The following is a 22,764-nucleotide window of genomic DNA, read 5'->3' on the forward strand; positions in this document are numbered from 1 at the left end:
CATGCATCTAGGTATCGTAAGATTATTTCCAAGTTCTATAAAACTTGTAACTTTCAATGGGCTGGGATGAGTTGTATTTCAGTTTTTGTAACATACCGATTACGTTTACCTACAAAAAACTAATAAAGATTACAAACCTGAGGTTTTAATAACTCTGCAACTCTATGTTTCATGTCTCGCACATTTTCTACTAGAGTTTTGTTTGGTTAACTTTGTGTGTATTGTGATTGGGATACTAGTACATTGCTGGATCCAGTAAGTGCTCTACCAAGCCCCAATCTTTGCTCCTTACGAAAATATTAACAGCTATGAAGGAGAAACTTCAAACTTATCCTGCGACTGCATATGTCAGAAGTGGTGTAAGTCAGATGTGAATTCTAAAATATTCTAAAGAACATGTAGTAAACTTGAAATCGCAAAACTTTTCTCAAATCAACAACATCAAAACACGTATGACTTTTTAACACTTTACACGACCATTCCTCACGATAAATTAAAGACTAAACTTTTTGACATCATAGACAGTTGCTTTTTCAACAAAAATGGAAAACGGAAATATTCATATCTAGTGATCAGTCATCCAAAAAATTACTTTGTTAAAAACCACTCTGATTCCACGCACAAGTACTCTGAAGTTGAAATAAAACATATGCTAGGGTTCCTCATTGGCAATATCTTCGTGGTCTTTGGTGATCAGGTCTTCCAACAGTCTGTTGGAATTCCCATGGGCATGAATTATGCTCCTTTGTTAGCTGACCTGTTTTTATAAATTTATTCAAAAACATCTACACAAGTAGAAAAAAATATGTTTAAATTCCACATTTAGATATATAGACGACGTTGTATCTATTAACAATGCTAATTTTCATTCATATGTCGATTCGATATATCCCTGTGAACTTGAAATAAAGACACCATAGAGTCGTCCACGTCTGCCTCATACTAGATATTTTATTGAAAATAACTATTAACGGCAAACTAACAACTCAACTTTATAACATACGGGATGATTTCAGCTTCTCCAACGTCAACTTCCCATATATATGTAGTAATATTCCTTTATCACCTGCATATGGTGTTTATATCTGATTCAACACGCAAGACCCTGTTCTGTGTATGGTCATTTTTGTTAATCAAGGCAAGCTACTGACAAACAAGTTGATGGTACAGGTGTTGTAACAGTCTCGTTTAAAGTCAGCATTTCGCAAATTCTTATAACGATCTAGTTTGCCAATTATCATTGGGTCAAATGCTGTCTGGCGTGTTTCATACTGATTGTTAGACCTTTCTTGGCACACTGATTTTAACTGCGGATGACACCGTTTACCTGATCAAGATATAGGGTTCACGGTGTGTCCAGGGGTCCGTGTTTGCCCAACTAACTATCTAGTTTGTATTGCTTATAGGAGTTATGAGATTGATCACTGTTCGTTATCTTCCCCTTTTATACTGCATTATGAGCTATGAAACTACATGAATTTATCTATTGCACACATATTTTCTCATGATTAAAGCAGATGTATTGATACCTTTCAAAATTAATCCATTTCGCAGACCTACTTATTTATTCTGTTTCCAAAAAGTATATAATGTTTTGAATCCACTGAGGTATGAATATGTAAAACAAAATTACATCATACGCAAAAAGATCAGTGCTGCCATCATTGTGTAAACAGAAATATGGAAAGAGATTTTCTTAACTGCAAAAAGATAGATCTCTATCTCATCCAGCTCATTTTTCATAGTAATGCATCGACTTTGAATATGTATACTCCAACACTTATTGTTTTCATAGATAGTTTTCTTAAATCTTTAGTGATAATCGTTACAAATTACTTTTAGACAGAGAATAGATTTCAAAGATTGTTAATTTTGTTGGATTGTAACTTATTTGGTATCGAAGTCATGGATTTCCCTTTTTCCGCAGTTTAACCTTGGAACCGTTTTTCGGGGACTACGAAAACATATATACTTGTACCTCACCTGCGGTAAACTTGATGTTATACATAAAGCTAATAAAGGTTTGAGAAATATACCCCAAGATGATAGAATATGTATATCATGCAACTGCAAAGTATTAATGAGTATCATCATTTATTCAAATCTAGAGATGTCTCAATTGATTACTCATTATGGGGAAAATCTGGTTTCCACTTACTGTCGCCAGCAACTAAACGTTCTCAAATCCAACATATCGTTTAATTCACAACGTATGTAAATTTATTTCAGTAGTGATAGAGAGAATCCGTTTTCTAGGTTGATGAGATGTGCACATGCATCATTTATTTATTATTTTGTTCATGTACATGTGGTGACATACTGAGTTTCTCCATACTCTGTATATGATCAGTTTATACGAATAAATCTATTGATTGCAAAACCAGAAAAGGGTTTCTAGAAATTTAGATTGATTACGCGTAAATGCGAGAATCCGGGTACTGATATATTTAACTAAATAAAAGCCAACTTTCAGAACCAACCTGAGAACTGGTAACGAGTTTTAAACGATAATTTCAGACACAGCCAAACAGATTGTGTTAGGCTATTTCCCGCTTTATTACATGATAACTTATAGGAGTTATGAGATTGATCACTGTTCGTTATCTTCACCTCTCATGCTAAATCAGTAAAGTAGTCACCAATGTCGACTTGCTTAATTTCAATAAAACTACATATAATAGTGATAAATGTGAAACTGTTTAATTTCAGTAACTTGTGATGCATATCAACCTATCTAATTTTAGCAACTAGTGATGCATATCAACCTATTTAATTTCAGTAACTTGTGATGCATGTTCATCTGTTTAATTTCAGTCAACTAATGATGCTTGTCGACCTGTTTACATGTACCTTGTACATGTAATATATTTTCTTTGGTAACCTGCTGACTGAAAACATTCCGTTTGACTCTGTACATATGCACTCTCGGTTGGGATACAGGTACATAGAAGGTATTGCATAAGATGGAAACAATAAGGCAGCGCGAAGTTAATGGTTTTAATACCGTGTTGACACACACGCTGTGTCTTCATCCATCACAGTTTATGTAAATCTAGAAGTAAGAAGGCGAGCGATAGGGGGAGATCCAGAAGGCGTTGCATTACGATATATTTAGCAATCATTATAACGGAATACATGTATGGGCGTTTAGAAATAAAGAAAGATTATATATAGTTCACTTGTTGCGAGTAATTTTAGAATTCCGATGGGCGACCGATAATTCGTTCAGAAGGAAAGTCAAGTTGGTCATCCAGACAAATAAAGGCCACATTGTGAAATAGTATTCCGTGAAGGTACATAGAACAATAGATAGCAGGATATGAGAAACGTGTCATTGTAATCAATCATACTTGTTGTCCTCTGATTGGCCACTTCCTTTAAAATTGCTAAAAAGTAATCATGTTGTTTCACATTGGAAGTAATCGAAAAGTGACCAATTACTCGGGATAATAACAGAAATCATATTTACTAACATTGTACTGATTACTGATCTACCGATCTAAGTAGCATATATTCAAACATGATTAGAATAGCTCACCGATATTTCTTATTACTCATCACATGGATCTTGCTCTCTATTAGCATTTTATTATGCATATTGAAGTATTGAACTAAACGATTTCTCATTTCAGGGGTGAATCCAAGATATTTTCACAGGTGAGAGGGTGAACCCCAGTTTATACTTTTTTGTCCAAAATGATGGGGTGGAGGGTGTGTGGATAAAGACCCCAAAATTACAATTTTTCATTAAAACAAAAGGATGGGGGCAAACTCCCATAATTCCCCCTTTTGATCAGCCACTCTATTTCCATATATTGTCTAATATTAAATCAAGATTGTCTGCTTGTAGTGATTTTGGATTTGTTTGTTTTATTCGAGGAAACAATTCAGCGAGGAGGCTCACGGCGGGTGTGATCTGTCGACAGGGGATGCTTACTCCTCATAGACACCTGATCCTTGCTCTGGTATATCCTGGGATCCGTGTTTGCCCAACTCTCTTTTGTGTTGCTTATGGGAGATATGAGATTGATCACTGTTCGTTATCTTCACCTTTCACTGAGTTGTTGAAAATGATGCACTGTACTTGTACAGTTTGTAAGATCCAAACCTTGGTGAGCATCACTCAGTAATTACTTTTTTAAATATTAAAATTAAAAATGATGGTGCAGGTGTTTCAACAGTCTCGATTGAAGTCAGCATTTCGCAAATTCTATGGTCGTTATAACGATCTAGTTCGTCAATACAACCTATCATTGGGTCAAATATTGTCTGACGTGTTTCATACCGATTGTTAAGCCGTTCTTGACACATTGATTTTGACTGCAGATAACTCCGTTTACCTGAACAGGATATAGGGCTCGCGACGGGTGTGACAGGTTGACAAGGGATGCTTACTCCTCCTAGGCACCTGATCCCACCTCTGGTGTGTCCAGGGGTCCGTGTTTGCCCAACTATCTATTTTGTATTGCTTGTAGGAGTTATGAGATTGATCACTGTTCGTTATCTTCACCTTTCATTTTAGAAATGACTTCTACATATTACAATGTTCCGGTTTCAATGCATGTATTTTCTACTGCAGCTATATCAATACAGTTATTCACTAGGCATTAAAGCAATAGATGATTTATTGGACATGAAGACAGAAATATTGCTCTAAAACCCTAACATCTCACTTAACATGTTATATACATGTACCACTCACTTAATATGAATATTCTATGCAATGTCATAACAAAATACTGATGCCGACAAAGCAATTATGGCCTTGTCAAAATAGATCTGCACATAGAGTATGAAACCATTCAGGAGTTATGGCCTAGGTCAAAGTTTTTCAAAAGTAAGTCAAGCCCAATGATGAAGGTCACAAAGTCAAAGAAAGATTTTCTCACAATGAAACACATGTAAATATGAAATCCCTATCACCACCCATTTAAAAGTTAGGGACGAGGTTAAAGTTTATGTGCATAGACAAACAGACAGACGAACAAACCAAACACACTACTATAATCGGAGATTCGAGGGGATATAAATATCAGATGCATTTCAAGAAATCTAATTATAACATCAAAAACGCTACATTTTGGCTATATTGTATTTGCTCATCAAATATGACAGTCGTGTATCTGTTTCAAAATTAGGTGCATTAGTGCAAAAATGTAGATACAACACAATTATTATTCTCACTTTAATCAAGGTGTCGTGGTATTAGAAGATTACTTATTGTCCATATTTTCAGTATTTTGGCAGTTTCTCCTCTAGAAAATTTAATGCAAACTTTATGTCCTTGACAAAAATCCCAGTACACTTAGAGTGATTGGGAAAAATAATTGCCCTGCACAAAACATTCAAAACTTAGCATTTTAACGATCTTATAGTCATATCAAAAACCTGGATCGGTTTTGATGATGTGTACTCGGAAGACTCCAAAATGACTGCAGATATTAGATACAAATTGTGTGGAAGTACATTGGACATAATCTCTTTTTAAATTACGGTAAAAAATGTCCTTTCCTGAAGGTTTAGAATACGAGTTTTATGAGGGCTAAGAACACCTGTGATCATTTACAGTCCTTTCAACAAGTTCTTTTAAAATTTCAATACAATTGTGATAAAACCATGAATATATTATATCACTACCAATTTCACACCATTTCTTTTAGTGTATGGCGTAAGGTGTTTTTGACCGAAACCGCAGACAAAAATTAGATCGAACTTTTTAAACAAGATAATAATGATTAAATCACATTCCATGTGAAATATTTTATCTAATAGTGAAGTGTCTCAGGAAATAAACCTTATCTATCATTTGCATAAAATTAATGTATTTTGGTTATATTTTATGCACATGATGTATTTATTGTTTTGAAATTGAAGTATTCATGAATCCATGACGTTTTCTATTGAATTGTCACTTACTTGTACCTTGGTTCCTGTCATTATTCATTTCTTTCTCCGTGGTATTTGCATTATAGATTGATTTGATTAAGCCCAGCGATATAGGCTTGATTTGGAATGACAGCGCTGTAAATCTTATAAATAAAGACGGATTTTCAGTCCAAAGATGAGTAGAGAGTTACGATGACACACAATAATTCGGTAATCCATGGACACCGCAAACAACTGACGTTGTTACACGGGATTCTAGGAGATAGGTATCTCATGAATTAATGATCGCCCCACAGGGATTGTATTTCTATGAAAGCTGACGATGACGAACAGTGATCAATCTCTTTTTCTTTTTACTGTTAAACAGATGTTAATAATTTAACTATGGTTTGGGATTCAATAAAGATTATATGAAAGGTGAGGATAACGAACAGTGATCAATCCCATAACTCCTACAAGAAATGGAGAGTTGGGCAAACACAGACCCCTAGATATACCAGAGGTAAGATCAGGTGCCTAGGAGGAGTAAGCATTCCCTGTCGACCGGTCACACCGGCCGTGAGCCCTAAATCCTGATCAGGCAAACGGAGGCATCCTTAGTCAAAATTAGTGTGACAAGAACGGCCTAACAATCGGTATGAAACAAGTCAGACAGCATTGGACACAATAAAAGGTTCTATTGGCAAACTAGATTGTTATATCGACACATAGAATTTGCTAAATGCTGATTTTAAACGAGACTGTTGAATCCCCTGCACCATCAACTTGTTTGTCAGTATCCTGCCTCTATTTAAAAAGTGATCATACGCAGAGCAAGCTCTTGTGTATCGAATCAGTTGAGAGATATAAACAAAATATGCAGGCGATAATGGAAAATTACTACATAAATATGAGAAATTAACGATGTAGAAGCTAAAATCATCCCGTTTATCATAAAGTGGAGTTGTTAGTTTGCTGTTAATATCTATTTTCAATACAATATCTAAGTATGAAGCAAAAGTGGACGACTTTGTGGTGTCTTTCATTTTGAGTTCACAGGAATATATCGAATCGATATATGAATGAAAATTAGCATTATTAATAGATAAAACGTCGTCGATATATCTAAATGTCAAATTCAAGGCCACAGCAAGAACTTTTTTCTTCTCAAGTAGGAGATTTTGAATAAATTATGCTTCATATGATTATAAAAACAGGTCAGCTAACAAAGGAGTACAATTCTAACAGACTCTTGAAGACCTGATCACCAAAGACCACGAAAATGTTGTCAATGAGGAACTCTAGCATAATTTTATTTCAACTTTAGAATGTTCGTGCGTGGAATCAGAGTGGTGTTTAAGAAAGTAATGTTTTGGATGACTGATCACTAGATATGAATATTTCCGTTTTCCATTTTTTGTTGAAGAAGCAACTGTCTATGATGTCAAAAAGTTTAGTCTTTAATTTAGCGTGAGGAATGGTCGTGTAAAGTGTTGTAAAGTCATACGTTTTGTTGTTGATTTGAGAAAACTTTTACGATTTCAAATTTACTAGAAGTTCTTTACAATGTTTTAGAATCCACACAGTACGTTTGAAGTTAGACCTTCACAACTGTTGATATAGCATAGCTTGGTAGAACACTTCCAATGTATATTGTAAAAATATACCCAATGTATGTTTCAAAAGTATATCCAATCTATCTTGACACAATGAACCTATTTTTTTATTTTTATTTAAGACTATCACTGTTAACATATAGGTAGTAGGTATCTGACGCATTGAGAAATGTAAATATAAACTTACTCAGTCAAATATGTGAACTTGAAGTTAAAACGTAATCAAATCAGAGACGTTTATCATAGGTTACACTCGCTGAGGTGGGGAAATGTAAGCACAGCAATGGTATTTTTCTGTTTACTATCATTTTGCAATCATCAGCAATCTGAAAGCTAAGTAATACATGATGATAGCATGTACCTCAACTTTATAACAAACAGGATGAATTCAGCTTCTCCATCCTCAGCTTCCTATATTTATGTATACTAAGTCATATGGGGTTTTTTCATTGCTGTCTGTCCGTTTCATATTAATTCGTAGATTCTTCTTTTCATACGGATTTGACTGCCTGATCGAAATAGATGGCTCACGCGCGGCGGATATGACCGGTCATCAGAGGATGCTTACTCCTCCTACACTGTAGGTACCTGATCCCATCTTGTGCGTTTCCAGGCTTGGATTTCTTGAAAATATTTCAAATTTAAGTTTGAGTTTTCGTTTATTTGAGCAGGCAAAATTTGAGTTAAATCTCATACCTAGGTCCAAGTTTCGACTTACGTTTATTTCGAGAAATTTCGGCCTGGGGTTTTTATTTGCTCTGACTTTGAATTAATATTCTTGGGATTTATGAGATTGATCGCTGTTTATCATCTTTACCTATTTCACTCATTAATACCTTGTAATGAATAAAAGTTCATGTGTGAAGTTGAAGAATGGCTTTATTGAGTAATATTATCGACTGTTAATTTAGTTGTATTCATTATATACTGAATTTTTCCATGGAATATACAACATACTTTTGTTTGGTAAAATTTTAGTTTTGTTTGTCCCTCTATTTAATTATGCTAAACCACAGTCCCAGAAAGTGCTTGTTACCAATCATCGTCCAGGTCTTGGAACGCACGCTCAGAATTTGTGGAGCATTGATGACGCACATTTATTTCTGCGATTCAAAATTAGATTCTTGATACGGTCATATGACGTCAGGTTACTAATTTTACTTTAACAAATGCAATAACATTGCGGATGTCATTATGATTTTTTTCTATATTTGTTTGATTATATAACAATAAAAAAGAAAACGGCTCCTGACTAACCATTATTTTGTTACAATTGTCGTATTAATCTAGCATTGATTTAAGGGGAAAACTAACAGCTGTAGATTTTACACCTGTCGCAGCTCAGGTAAAATTATCCAAATAGAGATAGAATGATAATCAGCATAAAAATACACCGTAGAACAACTCTCCGTATTCTGGTGACGTAACGCCTGGTTACAGCATGCTGGATAATGCCGTGGTAATCACGCTGATCAAAGAAGCAGTTTATGAAGCACCTCTGTGGAAATGGTCCGATGTAAATGACCTTTGTTTGTAAAGCTAAATTAAGGTAAGCAGTTTTATCTATAACGGATATAGTTCGATATTTGACATTATTAGCTTCCATCAGGTTCAGGAAAAAAATGTTTAAAGTACTGAGTGAGCTTTTTTCCCGTTTGATTTAAGAGAAAATCGTTCATCTAAAACTGTGTTCTGAAACTAACAGATTTCCAATTCATATTTCAGCTCAAATGGTTAAAGGCTTATGCATTTTTTCTGATATATCGTGCGTCTGTCTGCTGCAAACATTTCACATTTCCGACTTCTTTCGAGTCATCCAATCGTGGTAACACACATCCTTAAGTACAGGTTTATGGTGATATCAGGGTGAAGTCATGGATAGTTTTGATCACTCGTACCTTTATGGGGAATAAACTTCTTAAGGTAAAAGCCTTATACAGTGTCGTTTTTTCAATTTGTATTAGAGGACATTACCGTTTGGATCGGGGTGGTATTAGCTAGATTTCGGAAAATATTTAAATTTTAGATAGAAATTATTCAATATATGGCTAATGAAAATATTTACATGGGAAGATGTAGAGAAATACAGTTCATGACATTGAAATATCCTAATTTGTTCACACACTGTGTAGTCCAGAACGGAACAACTGGACCACAACAGGTGTCCAACAAATTGCTATCGTTTATACGTTTTCTCCTTCCGCAAGGTTTGGGACAACTAGAGCTAAAAGAGGAGGCTAGGATATTTAAATGGAAAACACATGAATGAAAAGATAAAGATAACGAACAGTGATTAGTATCTAATCTTTCTTCATAAACACAAAAAATAGTTAGCAAATCATTGTACTTTCTAATTTACTCAGGTTTGGTTCGACATCATCCGCTTGGACAAGGATGAGTACCAATAGAGGTAAAACGTTCGTTTGGATGAGTTTGACTCAAATTTCAAAATCCATTTCTGTTGTTCAGAGGAAAGGTATACGATTTATCAAAAGAGTATGTATTCTTCCTGAGTATACCACAATTTCTTGATCTGAATTTCTGATGTTTTTTTAAATCACTGTTTGTTATCGTCACCTTACCATTCATCACTCGTCCTTGCCTTCACGGTTACCATTGATTAAGGTTCTTTATCTTAGAGACAAAATTGTATGAAAAGATGAAGATAACGAACAGTGATCAATGAAAGGTGAAGATAACGAACAATGATCAATCGCATAACTCCTACAAAGAATACAAAATAGGGAGTTAGGCAAAAACGGACCCCTGGATATACCAGAGATATGATTAGGTACCTAGGAGGAGTAAGTATCCCATGTTGACCGGTCACGTACCGCCGTGAGCCCTACTGGAGTAATCCGTAGTTAACAGTATGTAAAGAACGTTCTAACAATTTGTATGAAACACGTCCATTCGATCCAGTGATAGATTGTACTTGCAAATTAGATCACTATAACGACCATAGAATTTACGAAATGCTCACTTTTATCGAGACAGTTGAAACCCCTGTAACATTAATTTATTTGTTAGTAATTTGTCCAATTTAAAATCTGAGAATACACAGAACATGCTCTCGCTTATTGAATCATTATAAATCCCAAACGCAGATTATGATGGGATATGAAAAGTTGAAGAAGGAGAAGCTGAAGTCATCTTGTTTGTCATAGAGGTATGTTATTAGTTTATATTACAAAGCATCCTTCGGTAAGGGAAAATTCAGTCTGTGTAAATAACGTATCACGTGCATTCGCAAGTGGAAATAACAAAGACTATGTGAAATATGGGTGTAACGAAAATGTTTACAATGTATGAAATCTTGTCAGCCAGTTTGGAAAATAACGTGAAAATGTGTTGTATAGGAGAGACAGTAAAATATACTGTATGTACATGTATCTCACCGCTGGGACCCGAGTTCGATCCCCGTGATCGGCAGTGGTTACATGTGAGAGGGTATTGTGGTCGCCCGCTCGGACACGTGGGTTTCCTCCGGGTACTCCGATTTCCTCCCACAGAAATGACCCCCTAGCGCAAACATCCGTGCATCAAAAGGACCCCATTGGAAATAAACTTGAGAGATTTCATGGGTTATCCTTGGCACTTATGTATGTATGTTTGTATGTATGTATATATATGCCGAATAAACATTTATTCATTCATTTCATTTATAATTAGACCACCATTGTTGCTCTAAACTTTAGTACCTCCTCTCTGGTGTAATTCAGGTGAGCATTGTGGTTCATAAGTCTCTTGGGTTAAATCTGGACGTAGTACCTGACTAGCGATGAGAACAATCTGTATCTCATTGTGTGCCGCGAAAACAAAAACCAGAATAAGAATCATGCACAGAGAGATTTATTGACGAAAAGGTGACATATAATTTGTTTTCAAATTTTGTTCCTAAATGTTCAAGTGTCCCGCCTTTTACCGTAATTATTTGCAGTATGGTGGCACGGTTTTGTATGATAACGTTATTCAACATTACACGGCTATAATGGGTAGATAACTCAGGTTTAATGTAATACTTCTATATACAAGTCATTATCATGATCACTGTTGTATATACACATAGTACCGTGATATATTAAGATATTCATTTGTAGGTTCTCTTGGGAGGAAAATTTCATTTCTAAGATTCCATTATACTTCGTGGTTTGCTACATAATGATGATACACAAACACATTGAACAAAATTAAAACAAAAACTTCAAAATTTTAATTTCAACAAAAAATCTTAGAAACTATTTTAAACCACAATATAAGATACAATATATATGTAAACCCTAACATTTATGCAGCAAAATGAAAACATATTACATCATGAGCACCATCCATATCTGAGTGCGCATGTGCGATACGCTGGGGATATGTCTGACACTTTCATTTTTTCAGAGATCCACTCCGAATTGACAATGAAATCTTTATTAAGTACGTATTTGGTGTTGGTATAAAACATGCTTCTCGGGGAGTAGATGTAATGGTCTCTGTCATCCCATGCGGCAGGTGGCGCCACCCAATTAGAAGAAATTGCGAATGCGGGTCTCTGCGGTACCACTCTGAAACAAAAGTTTTATCTCTTTTTCACTATCTCATCTCAATTGCTTTGGAAAATACATTTCAATGATATATCTTTTTTCTAATTGTCATGTTTTTTCTAAAAATTTTATTCGTAGATTTAGAAAATATTAACAAATAATGTTTTCAATTTTCATAGAATAATTTTGATTTTGATTTTAAACGTCTATCTGAGTTGTGTATGCATGTTTTTATAGTCATAACATGCATCAGATACCAGCGAAATTTGGACTCTAGAATTTCTTATTTGCAAACAAAACACCCATTTTTATCATTCTGGGAAAAAACATAGATGTAAAATGATTGAGAGCTTGTATCACTCTTTCGATGGTGAAATCATATTTCATACGTGGTGTTTTAACGAGCAATTAAATAAAATTTTGGTGTAATGAGCTACCTTAAACTTTGGAATAGAAAACAGGGTTTGTTTACTATGGTGTCCAGATAGGGCCATTTGCAAAAGCGTGACTGAGCGTTAGTCACAACACGCCGTCACGCCAACAAGCAACGCGCCTTCGCGCTCTCACGACAACAAGCAACGCGCCTTCGCGCTCTCACGCTAACAAGCAACGCGCCTTCGCGCAGACAAGCAACGCGCCTTCGCACTCTCACGACAACAAGCAACGCGCCTTCGCACTCTCACGACAACAAGCAACGCGCCTTCGCGCAGACAAGCAACGCTGCGCGAAGGTGTAATGCTTGTTGGCGTGAGAGCGCGAAGGCGCGTTGATTGTTGTCGTGAGAGCGCGAAGGCGTATTGCTTGTCTGCGCGAAGGCGCGTTACTTGTTGGCTTGAGAGCGCGAAGGCGCGTTGCTTGTCTGCGCGAAGGCGCGTTGCTTGTTGGCGTGAGAGCGCGAAGGCGCGTTGCTTGTTGGCGTGACGGCGTGTTGTGACTAACGCGCAGTCACGCTTTTGCAAATGGTCCTATCCGGACACCATAGTTTACCACGGCCGTAGATTACGCCATATATTTTGAAAGTACACCTGTACCTTTACTTGTTGATATATCTTTCCAACAAAGAAAGGTAACTCCGCATAATTATCAGGAGTGCTACAGAACACAGTGCTTCTAATGTATTATATGTAGCTTGATCGTGAAAAAAGCATAGACACACTGGTATTTTAATTGAACTGCTACTAAGTTTGAACATCACCACATGTCTTGTAACCAATATACTGCAAATTGAATTGAACCTACTTTTTAATTTCATTTTTCCAGCCCTGGATGCTTTTGGCTTTGTACTGCTTCCTTGGCATCTCCTTAGAAGCCCCGTCTATGAAGTGAGGAATGGGTTCTGAGCTTCTGAGAAGAGCGTCAATCTTCAGTGGAGATTTGTTTACACGCTTGATAACACACGGATAATCAGGGGTCTTGGGCCTACTATTACGTAGAGAGGGGCGTGACCCATCCGAATTTGCTCCGATTTTATCTGTGATTTCTTTTCTGGGTGTGAGCGGAGGTAGGGTTTTTGAGCGTCGTAGTGTTAACCCCACGGAGCCATTTTCTTTAAAAGACTTCCTGATTTCTTCTGTTTCTGTAAAAGTAAATGTGTCAAGTGTATATGTACACCAATTCTGGATGGCTGTTACATGTAAGTTTGCAAAATATAAAGTAGCCGTCTTTCAGCATCACTGTCGTGTTTAACATCACTTCCGGATATTGTGTCTTTTTCATGTTATCATAATTCCTTCACTCTGACACTAAATATAAAGAATACAATGGAAGAAACAGACTCAACAAAATTCCATCGTTAGTAATCGAATCCTCCACCTTTCATTTGTTATTCTGTTAAACTCACGAAAGAAACTCATCCAGACTCGGACCTTGTCATTTTAAAAAACATAATTAAACTCGGCTATGAAAAAATGGCAATTAACTCGTCCGTGTAATGGAATCTACACTACTGTATATAGTGCATTATGATAGCATGTCGATTTCATCTTCTAATTAGAAACACCTATTGTTATGTTTGGTCGTTTTGATTGATAAGTAAATAATGAAGTTGTTCTGTTTCAATGCCGATTAAATTGAAAACCTTTAAACATCCGGTGTGCAAATACAGGTGCCCGCGCAAATTATCGGATTTTCTTTTCTGCTAAATGGAAAGAGAGATCCACCATGAGGCTAAAATTAGCAAGACTTACCATGCTAGGTTGTTTTATGATGTGGGGGTCAGGTTGAAAAGGAGCGTTTTACGGATGCGTTTTTATAATAATAGGGATTATAAAAGAGATAGGTCTCTTGATTATTTCATGTTCTGTTATACATAGCTAAAACGTTGGGAATTAATGATATGGATTATAATCTCTCCTCAAACACACTATGATAAAAAAAAAAAAAAAAAAAAAAAAAAAAACCTGTCAAACATTATAACAAAATACTCAAAATGCTGTCAAACACACAATAACAAAATACTATCAAACACACTATAATAACAAAATACTATCAAACACACTATAATAACAAAATACTATCAAACACACTATAATAACAAAATACTATCAAACACATTATCACAAAATACTATCAAACACACTATAATAACAAAATACTATCAAACACATTATAATAACAAAATACTATCAAACACACTATAATAACAAAATACTATCAAACACACTATAATAACAAAATACTATCAAACACACTATAATAACAAAATACTATCAAACACACTATAATAACAAAATACTGCCATATACACTATAATAACAAAATACTATCAAACACACTATAATAACAAAATACTATCAAACACACTATAATAACAAAATACTGTCATATACACTATAATAACAAAATACTATCAAACACACTATAATAACAAAATACTATCAAACACACTATAATAACAAAATACTATCAAACACATTATCACAAAATACCATCAAACACACTATAATAACAAAATACTATCAAACACACTATAATAACAAAATACTATCAAACACACTATAATAACAAAATACTATCAAACACATTATAATAACAAAATACCATCAAACACACTATAATAACAAAATACTATCAAACACACTATAATAACAAAATACTATCAAACACACTATAATAACAAAATACCATCAAACACATTATCACAAAATACTGTCATATACACTATAATAACAAAATACTATCAAACACACTATAATAACAAAATACTATCAAACACACTATAATAACAAAATACTGTCATATACACTATAATAACAAAATACTATCAAACACACTATAATAACAAAATACTGCCATATACACTATAATAACAAAATACTATCAAACACACTATAATAACAAAATACTGCCATATACACTATAATAACAAAATACTATCAAACACACTATAATAACAAAATACCATCAAACACACTATAATAACAAAATACTATCAAACACACTATAATAACAAAATACTATCAAACACACTATAATAACAAAATACTGTCATATACACTATAATAACAAAATACTATCAAACACACTATAATAACAAAATACTATCAAACACACTATAATAACAAAATACTATCAAACACATTATCACAAAATACCATCAAACACACTATAATAACAAAATACTATCAAACACACTATAATAACAAAATACTATCAAACACACTATAATAACAAAATACTATCAAACACATTATCACAAAATACTGTCATATACACTATTACAAAATACCATCAAACATATACTGTCTTTAATGATAGCAGTTTCATGTGGACGTACTAAAATCAGGAAGAGAACACTTTGATGTGACAGGTGTTTGTTGATTTGGGTGTGGCCGATACTATAACAAACTTTAACCTTGTACATGTACGTTACTAATTGATTTAATTCTTACAAAATCGGGTACATTATTTCTGTTACCTGTGTAGTGATCATGAGTGGTAACATGTCGGATTTAAGTGATGCTGCATTTTGTATTCAGAGGAGTTTTACAACACATGGACACTGCTAAAATGAATTATCATATCTATAAAGAACACGCGACCAGATATTCCGTGATATACCAGGTCTCCATTTAGACCAGCTTCATCACATGTTGAAGAAGAAAAAAATCAACAACAGATATTTGCTTTAAATACTATAACACATTGATAAAGAGTGAATCTTTACCTCGCCTTTTTAGATCCATGTCTTGTAATTCTGAGTGCAGCTGCGGTTGATATTGCGGGGGGTAGTCCAACACATCACTAACCTTGAGAAGAAAAAAAGACCCTCATTTAATCAGACATGCATTTTCTATTCCATGTTAAATAATCCTTAATGTAAACCAAAAATTTTTAAATACCAGTCTGCTTAAAACGCTTACTCCGAAACACTTAAAATGTTGACAGGTTTAGAATTGGCATGTGTCTCGATTAATATTGGAAATAATTCAACGCTCTCCTCCAAGCTGTGTGTTTGAATGACATAACGGGTCTTCGTGGTTAACAATCCATGTTTTCAGGGTCGATGCATCCCTAGAGCTGTCTGTGGCCAAATATAGCACTCCATTAGCGGTGCAGGATAAGGAGTGACGGAATGAAAAAGGTCTAAATCTAGAACTCATGAAAAATATAGAACGCCGTCTTCCAGGCCATTTAACGTGACGTATACCACAAATGAGTAAAATACGAAGTTGAATGAATAATGTAGCAGGCTAGATCGGCCGTGCAGGAAGAAATGAGTGAAATATGAAATTTGAGTTTAATGAATTATGTAGCAGACCATAGACCGGCCGTGCAGTGCAGCCAATCAATAGCGCCTTCACAATTGAGGATCTATTAGATAGGAACCCTTGCATTATCCTACAATAATTACGAGGAAAGTTTCGTTTTAATCGTGGATATACACCGTGCTTTGGACTGCTTCGCGGCTGACAGTTTTATTGATGAATACCGATAATTCTCCTTAGTTCGCCACTATGATCACCACAAAATCACTTTTGGAACAACAAAAGTATCATCTATAGATGTGCAATCACGCATTTCATGTGTTGTTCAAGTTATATAACTTAATTCTCATTAAGTAAGCCACGGAGCATTAACAAGTAGGGCGTTGTTCGTCGTGCATCAAAATACAATGCACACAACAGATACAGTATGACTGTTGTTAAAAGATTTTGTATAAATTAGTATTTATCTTGATGACACACTTTCACACTTGGAGACAGTGGGCGTGTGTCCATCTGTACTAATATCTGTCGGTACCTCCCAGGTGGGGGAATAAATGAATTTAACTCTCTCTCTCTCTCTCTCTCTCTCTCTCTCTCTCTCAACTAGCCCTCCCTCCCTATCCCCTTTTAGGACCAAAAATAAAGTTTTAAAAAAGTTATAGCACAACAGCAAAAGTATAAGATTTGACATTTTACATGATACATTTTACAAGATAAACAAATCGATTACTTGTCGTTATTGATTCTATTATGTATAAACTATAGCTAAAATAACCCATAAAATTAACCTAAAAAGCCTCAACATCCTGGAGTCCCCAGATCCCCAGCCTAAATCCCCCCTTTAACAAATCCTGGATCCGCCACTGGATTGGAAATGCACTGGTTGGGATTTAAATCGTGGCCATGGTTATATACCTACCAGAATGTAGAAACAACCAAAGACCTGTTCTGATCTATACGATAATGCCTGTTCATGATAATTTGATTTAATCGTGATAATATTAGATTTGAAATATGTACTGAAACCAAGCTAAGTGCTGAATTTCTTATCAAAACTCATTACTTAAAACACCATTACTTTCAATTTCATTGTAATTTTGTAACATTTTTAAATCAAATTTTTCATATTTTTTTCTCTCCTTGTCCTTTTCTTTTACGTGTACAATCACTAACTGGAGGTGATCTGGTAGGGGGGGGGGGGGGGGTCATAGTCCTCTACATCATACTCACTATTTCACTATTTTTGAGTATATACATGTATATGGCTTCGGCTCAAGAATTATGGTTTTGAGTACAGAGTACGTATATGTATTCATAACATTTGATAATGTTTTAATGATTTTTTTTCCAGGTCTGTTTCAGCATCAGATCATAATGAGAATACAAATAATCACAACATATAATGTAATTCAGCTGGGTTTTTTTTAATAAACAAACCGAAATTCAAGCCTTGCTGACTGACAAATCGAATAGCAAATATGGAACTCCGGAAGTACTAGAGGTAATGAAGATTTGTAATGATTAATCATACATTGAAAGTCATACCAGGATCTCCAACAATTTAACGACTGACAAATACATCACTACGAAGGCCGATTGGGCTCACTTTTTGAAAAAAAATATCTAAAAAGTTGATATCTCGTTATAACAAGACAACTAATTCGTTATAACAAGATATATAATTAACTCGTCGTAACGAGATAAATAATTAACTCGTCACTCCTTACAACGAGATAATTAACTAGTTATAACGAGATAATTAACTCGTTATAATGAGATACTTACTCGTTATAACGAGTTAGATTTCTTTTTTTTTTTACTTTTTCAAGAAATTAGCCTGAACCTATTATACTTTCGTACATTACAATATCAGCCATGCCAGTAGATTTTTGTTCAATGATGCACCAGTTTTGTCGTGTGTTTACAAACACTTTTGTCGTGTGTTTACAAACACTTTTGTCGTGTGTTTACAAACACTTTTGTCGTATGTTTACAAACACTTTTGTCGTGTATTTACAAACACTTTTGTCGTGTGTTTACAAACACTTTCGTTGTGTGTTTACAAACACTTTTGTCGTGTGTCTACAAACACTTTTGTCGAGTGTTTACAAACACTTTTGTCGTGTGTTTACAAACACTTTTGTCGTGTGTTTACAAACACTTTTGTCGTGTGTCTACAAACACTTTTGTCGAGTGTTTACAAACACTTTTGTCGTGTGTTTACAAACACTTTTGTCGTGTGTTTACAAACACTTTTGTCGTGTGTTTACAAACACTTTTGTCGTGTGTTTACAAACACTTTTGTCGAGTGTTTACAAACACTTTTGTCGTGTGTTTACAAACACTTTTGTCGTGTGTTTACAAAACACTTTTGTCGAGTGTTTACAAACACTTTTGTCGTATGTTTACACACAAAATAGACCAGCACCTAATGCATTACCAAACTCTGCGTGCAGCAGCTGACGTGTCGGCTCCCGGGAAATTCAGTGAGTCGTTGTTTAGATCGAGTACGGTGATCCCGAAATTTATTTTATACTTGTCCCAAGCTGAATCCACGAAACCATCGGAAATGGTACTGAAATATTCACGCTGGTGTAAAAGTTCAAATTGGTTTTGTAACAATCCACAAGTACATGTAATGTAACTGAAGAAGTTAATTCTGTCTATTTTTAGGCAAAGGAATTGTTTTATATTTTACGAATCGATTGATCATTGGAGAGGCGAATTGTTTCTTATATGTTTCAGCTAGTCAGTTTCATGTATGTAACACTATTTTTAGGTAGGTGAATTCATATTTGTGGTTTCAAATCTTGTGACAACGTGTAATATATGCTGATCTCCCCTTAATGGTTACTGTTTGTGAACTCTTTCCCCTTAATGGTTACTGTTTGTGAACTCTTTCCCCTTAATGGTTACTGTTTCTCAACTCTTTCTCCTTAATTGTTACTGTTTGTCAACTCTTTCCCCTTAATGGTTACTGTTTGTCAACTCTTTCTCCTTAATTGTTACTGTTTGTGAACTCTTTCCCCTTAATGGTTACTGTTTGTGAACTCTTTCCCCTTAATGGTTACTGTTTGTCAACTCTTTCTCCTTAATTGTTACTGTTTGTGAACTCTTTCCCCTTAATGGTTACTGTTTGTCAACTCTTTCTCCTTAATTGTTACTGTTTGTGAACTCTTTCCCCTTAATGGTTACTGTTTGTCAACTCTTTCTCCTTAATGGTTACTGTTTGTCAACTCTTTCTCCTTAATGGTTACTGTTTGTCAACTCTTTCTCCTTAATTGTTACTGTTTGTGAACTCTTTCCCCTTAATGGTTACTGTTTGTGAACTCTTTCCCCTTAATTGTTACTGTTTGTGAACTCTTTCCCCTTAATGGTTACTGTTTGTCAACTCTTTCCCCTTAATGGTTACTGTTTGTGAACTCTTTCCCCTTAATGGTTACTGTTTGTCAACTCTTTCTCCTTAATTGTTACTGTTTGTGAACTCTTTCTCCTTAATTGTTACTGTTTGTGAACTCTTTCCCCTTAATGGTTACTGTTTGTCAACTCTTTCTCCTTAATTGTTACTGTTTGTGAACTCTTTCTCCTTAATTGTTACTGTTTGTGAACTCTTTCTCCTTAATGGTTACTGTTTGTGAACTCTCTCCCCTTAATTGTTACTGTTTGTGAACCCTTTTCCCTTAATGGTTACTGTTTGTCAACTATTTCCCCTTAATGGTTACTGTTGTCAACTTTCATTGTATGAACTAGTCACTATTATGTAACATTGATCAGTATTAAGTAACACTATCGAATGGAGAACTCAGTAATAATATGCTGATTTCCCTTAATAGGTCATGAACTCTTTTTTTGTTATTATTTGTTATATATAAGGAGGTATATTTCATCGTCATGATGGCCTACTTCCTTTCAAAACAGAAATGGAAATATAAATATCAGCAATTTTTATCTATTTAGTTTCGATTTGTTTACTTCGTTGAGTAGGTAAGTGGATTAGCGTGTCCACTGCTGAACTATAGGTCGCGGGTTCGAGTCCAGCAATGTCTTTAAAATTCAGATTACTTTCTACTAAAACTACAATTTTATACGCCCGTCTCCATACGGATCGTACAGAATGTATTATGGCCCTGTTCTTGCGTTCATCTGAGGTCATGTTTTCCGGACTTTTTCTGTAAAGGATGTATGTACAGCATTGAAATATGGTCACAATTTCTCCTTCAAGAAGCGTAAGATTCAGCTGGATTTGTGCACCGTGACCTACGTTAGGTCCAAAAGTATGTCAAACAGTTTTCCGGACTTTTTTTGTTACGGATGCAGGCATTGCCCTGTAATTTATCCACAAGCTTTCTCTCGGAGGAATACAAGTTCGCATTTTAGCTGGATCGGTGCACTATGGCCTACATTAGGGCTAAAAGTAGGTAAAACAGTTTTCTAGATTTTTTTCGTCATGGATACACGTATTGTTTTGAAATGCAGTCACAACCTTCCTTTCAGAGAAATACATATTCACTTTGCATTTCAGCGTTATTAGGTGCACTATGACCTACTTTAAGGCTAAAAGTAGGTCAAATAGTTTCCTGGACTTTTTCTCATTCTAGATACAAATATTGCACTGAAATTTTGACTTCATTGTCCGACTGACGTATGTGTACCGTTTGCGGTACTCTTGTTTTACTAAATAAAGAAAATTGAAACTTTTCAATTTCAAGTTATTATTGTACATATCCTGTAATATTTATCCATATCAAATACTCGTGTGTAGTATTCCTCCTTAAACAAACTTCGGTGAGCTGTTTCAGTTACTAACAACAGGATAAGACAGATATGTATATCTTTTCGAATTATTACTTCTGACTTATAAAATATTTGTGATTCGTTCAACATTATTAATTTATCTGTGGTTTGACAGGTAAAAACAGAACTTCATCCTAGTTTTCGTAAACAGTACATGTATAGTTTAATAATGGTTTACGAGCATATTCATCACCTTATATTCTAATTCATGTGTATTGACTCGATTTTGTATTTCAACAGCCTGAAATTGAAACGTTTTAAATGGGAAATCAAAAACTTACCACAATTTGGTCCATTTTTGCTAGGTGTAATGTCTATCCGCCAAACTAAGATAATAATTTCAAAGCAATTGAATGTTAGCCATTCTGGTTTACTTCATAAGGCCGCGGATTTATCGTAATAGGCTTATGAAATTCGAATATGTAATTATTAAAGAGCTGTAAATTGTCGTTCTATTCATACAAGTGAGGACGAGGGCTTTTAATGGAGTGTCGATCTGCCGTTAAAGCGGCCACGACTGAGAGCATGGTCACCAACATAGGAGTAATCTCTTTACATGTTTGATATTTTAAGGATTAACAATTTCTTCACTTGGTTTATTAACGAAAAACTCTTGATCACTGATTTTTGGAATATAATATTTATCGTGATTAGTTTGACTAATACCTATGGTTAAACTGTCAACAGGAAATGTCGTCTGCTCGCCTTTTAAACGGACTAAAACAGACGGGTATATATAATTGAGTGCACTTTGAGTTTCTTTTTCAATGTTATTTGTTTTAGTTAGGATGATACACAGGCAACTGCATCGCTTGGGGTCGAATTTACTAACTCTTTATATAGTAAATTCGACCCCAAGCGATGCAATTGCCTGTGGGATGATAGGATCGGCCCCACTTTCTGCACATCCGGAAACATTACGGCGTGGCCCTGCAATAGGATAACAGAGCATAAAAGAACACTCTTGTACATCCTGAGTTTGTTGTTGTTCCTGTTATAAACGCACGAGATAAATAATCCTAAATTATAAATACTACATCATCATAAAGGGAAGGTTTTCTGGTCGCCAGCATATGCAAATGAGATAAAACTTGTGTTTTGAATTCAGTGCAGAAATGCATTTTGGGTGATTTTGAATTCTGTTCAATTATATAAAGTTCTTAATTCTTTTGCGATTGAAATTTCAAATGAATTTGTGAAGAAAACAATTGGCGTAAAATGTATTGAAAACATGGCGATTGGACCTTCTAA

At 35.0% G+C, this 22,764-nt stretch overlaps 1 protein-coding gene and 1 long non-coding RNA gene across 4 annotated transcripts; one reads left to right on the top strand and one right to left on the bottom strand.

Moving 5' to 3' along the window:
• The first annotated feature begins 8,893 nt into the window (after positions 1-8,893).
• Positions 8,894-9,410, top strand: LOC130055187 (uncharacterized). The gene is made up of 2 exons (XR_008803474.1): positions 8,894-9,030; positions 9,207-9,410. It is a non-coding gene; the product is annotated as an uncharacterized LOC130055187 (long non-coding RNA).
• A 2,268-nt stretch (positions 9,411-11,678) lies between these two features.
• Positions 11,679-22,764, bottom strand: LOC125649400 (uncharacterized). Of its 3 annotated transcripts, none has more exons than XM_048876930.2 (4): positions 21,795-22,764; positions 16,179-16,260; positions 13,253-13,589; positions 11,679-12,034 (listed from the first exon to the last, which is right to left on the bottom strand). In XM_048876930.2, the coding sequence occupies exons 1-4, from the start codon at positions 21,807-21,809 to the stop codon at positions 11,797-11,799; spliced, it is 672 nt and encodes a 223-aa protein (XP_048732887.1). In that variant the 5' UTR covers positions 21,810-22,764; the 3' UTR covers positions 11,679-11,796. The 3 variants fall into 3 exon arrangements, with proteins under 3 accessions (XP_048732887.1, XP_048732888.1, XP_048732889.1); XM_048876931.2 differs by lacking the exon at positions 21,795-22,764 and adding an exon at positions 16,375-16,934; XM_048876932.2 differs by lacking the exon at positions 21,795-22,764 and adding an exon at positions 16,354-16,934.

This window comes from Ostrea edulis, chromosome 5, assembly GCF_947568905.1.
Source record: "Ostrea edulis chromosome 5, xbOstEdul1.1, whole genome shotgun sequence".
Classification (NCBI taxonomy): domain Eukaryota; kingdom Metazoa; phylum Mollusca; class Bivalvia; order Ostreida; family Ostreidae; genus Ostrea; species Ostrea edulis.

Bases quoted from the DNA above. Each gene is read 5' to 3' on its own strand.
- LOC125649400 (XM_048876930.2), bottom strand. The intron at 13,590-16,178 runs GTAAAGATTCAC...TTACTTTTACAG, and splicing joins CATGGATCTAAAAAGGCGAG to AAACAGAAGAAATCAGGAAG. The intron at 12,035-13,252 runs GTAGGTTCAATT...CTTTTGTTTCAG, and splicing joins TGGAAAAATGAAATTAAAAA to AGTGGTACCGCAGAGACCCG.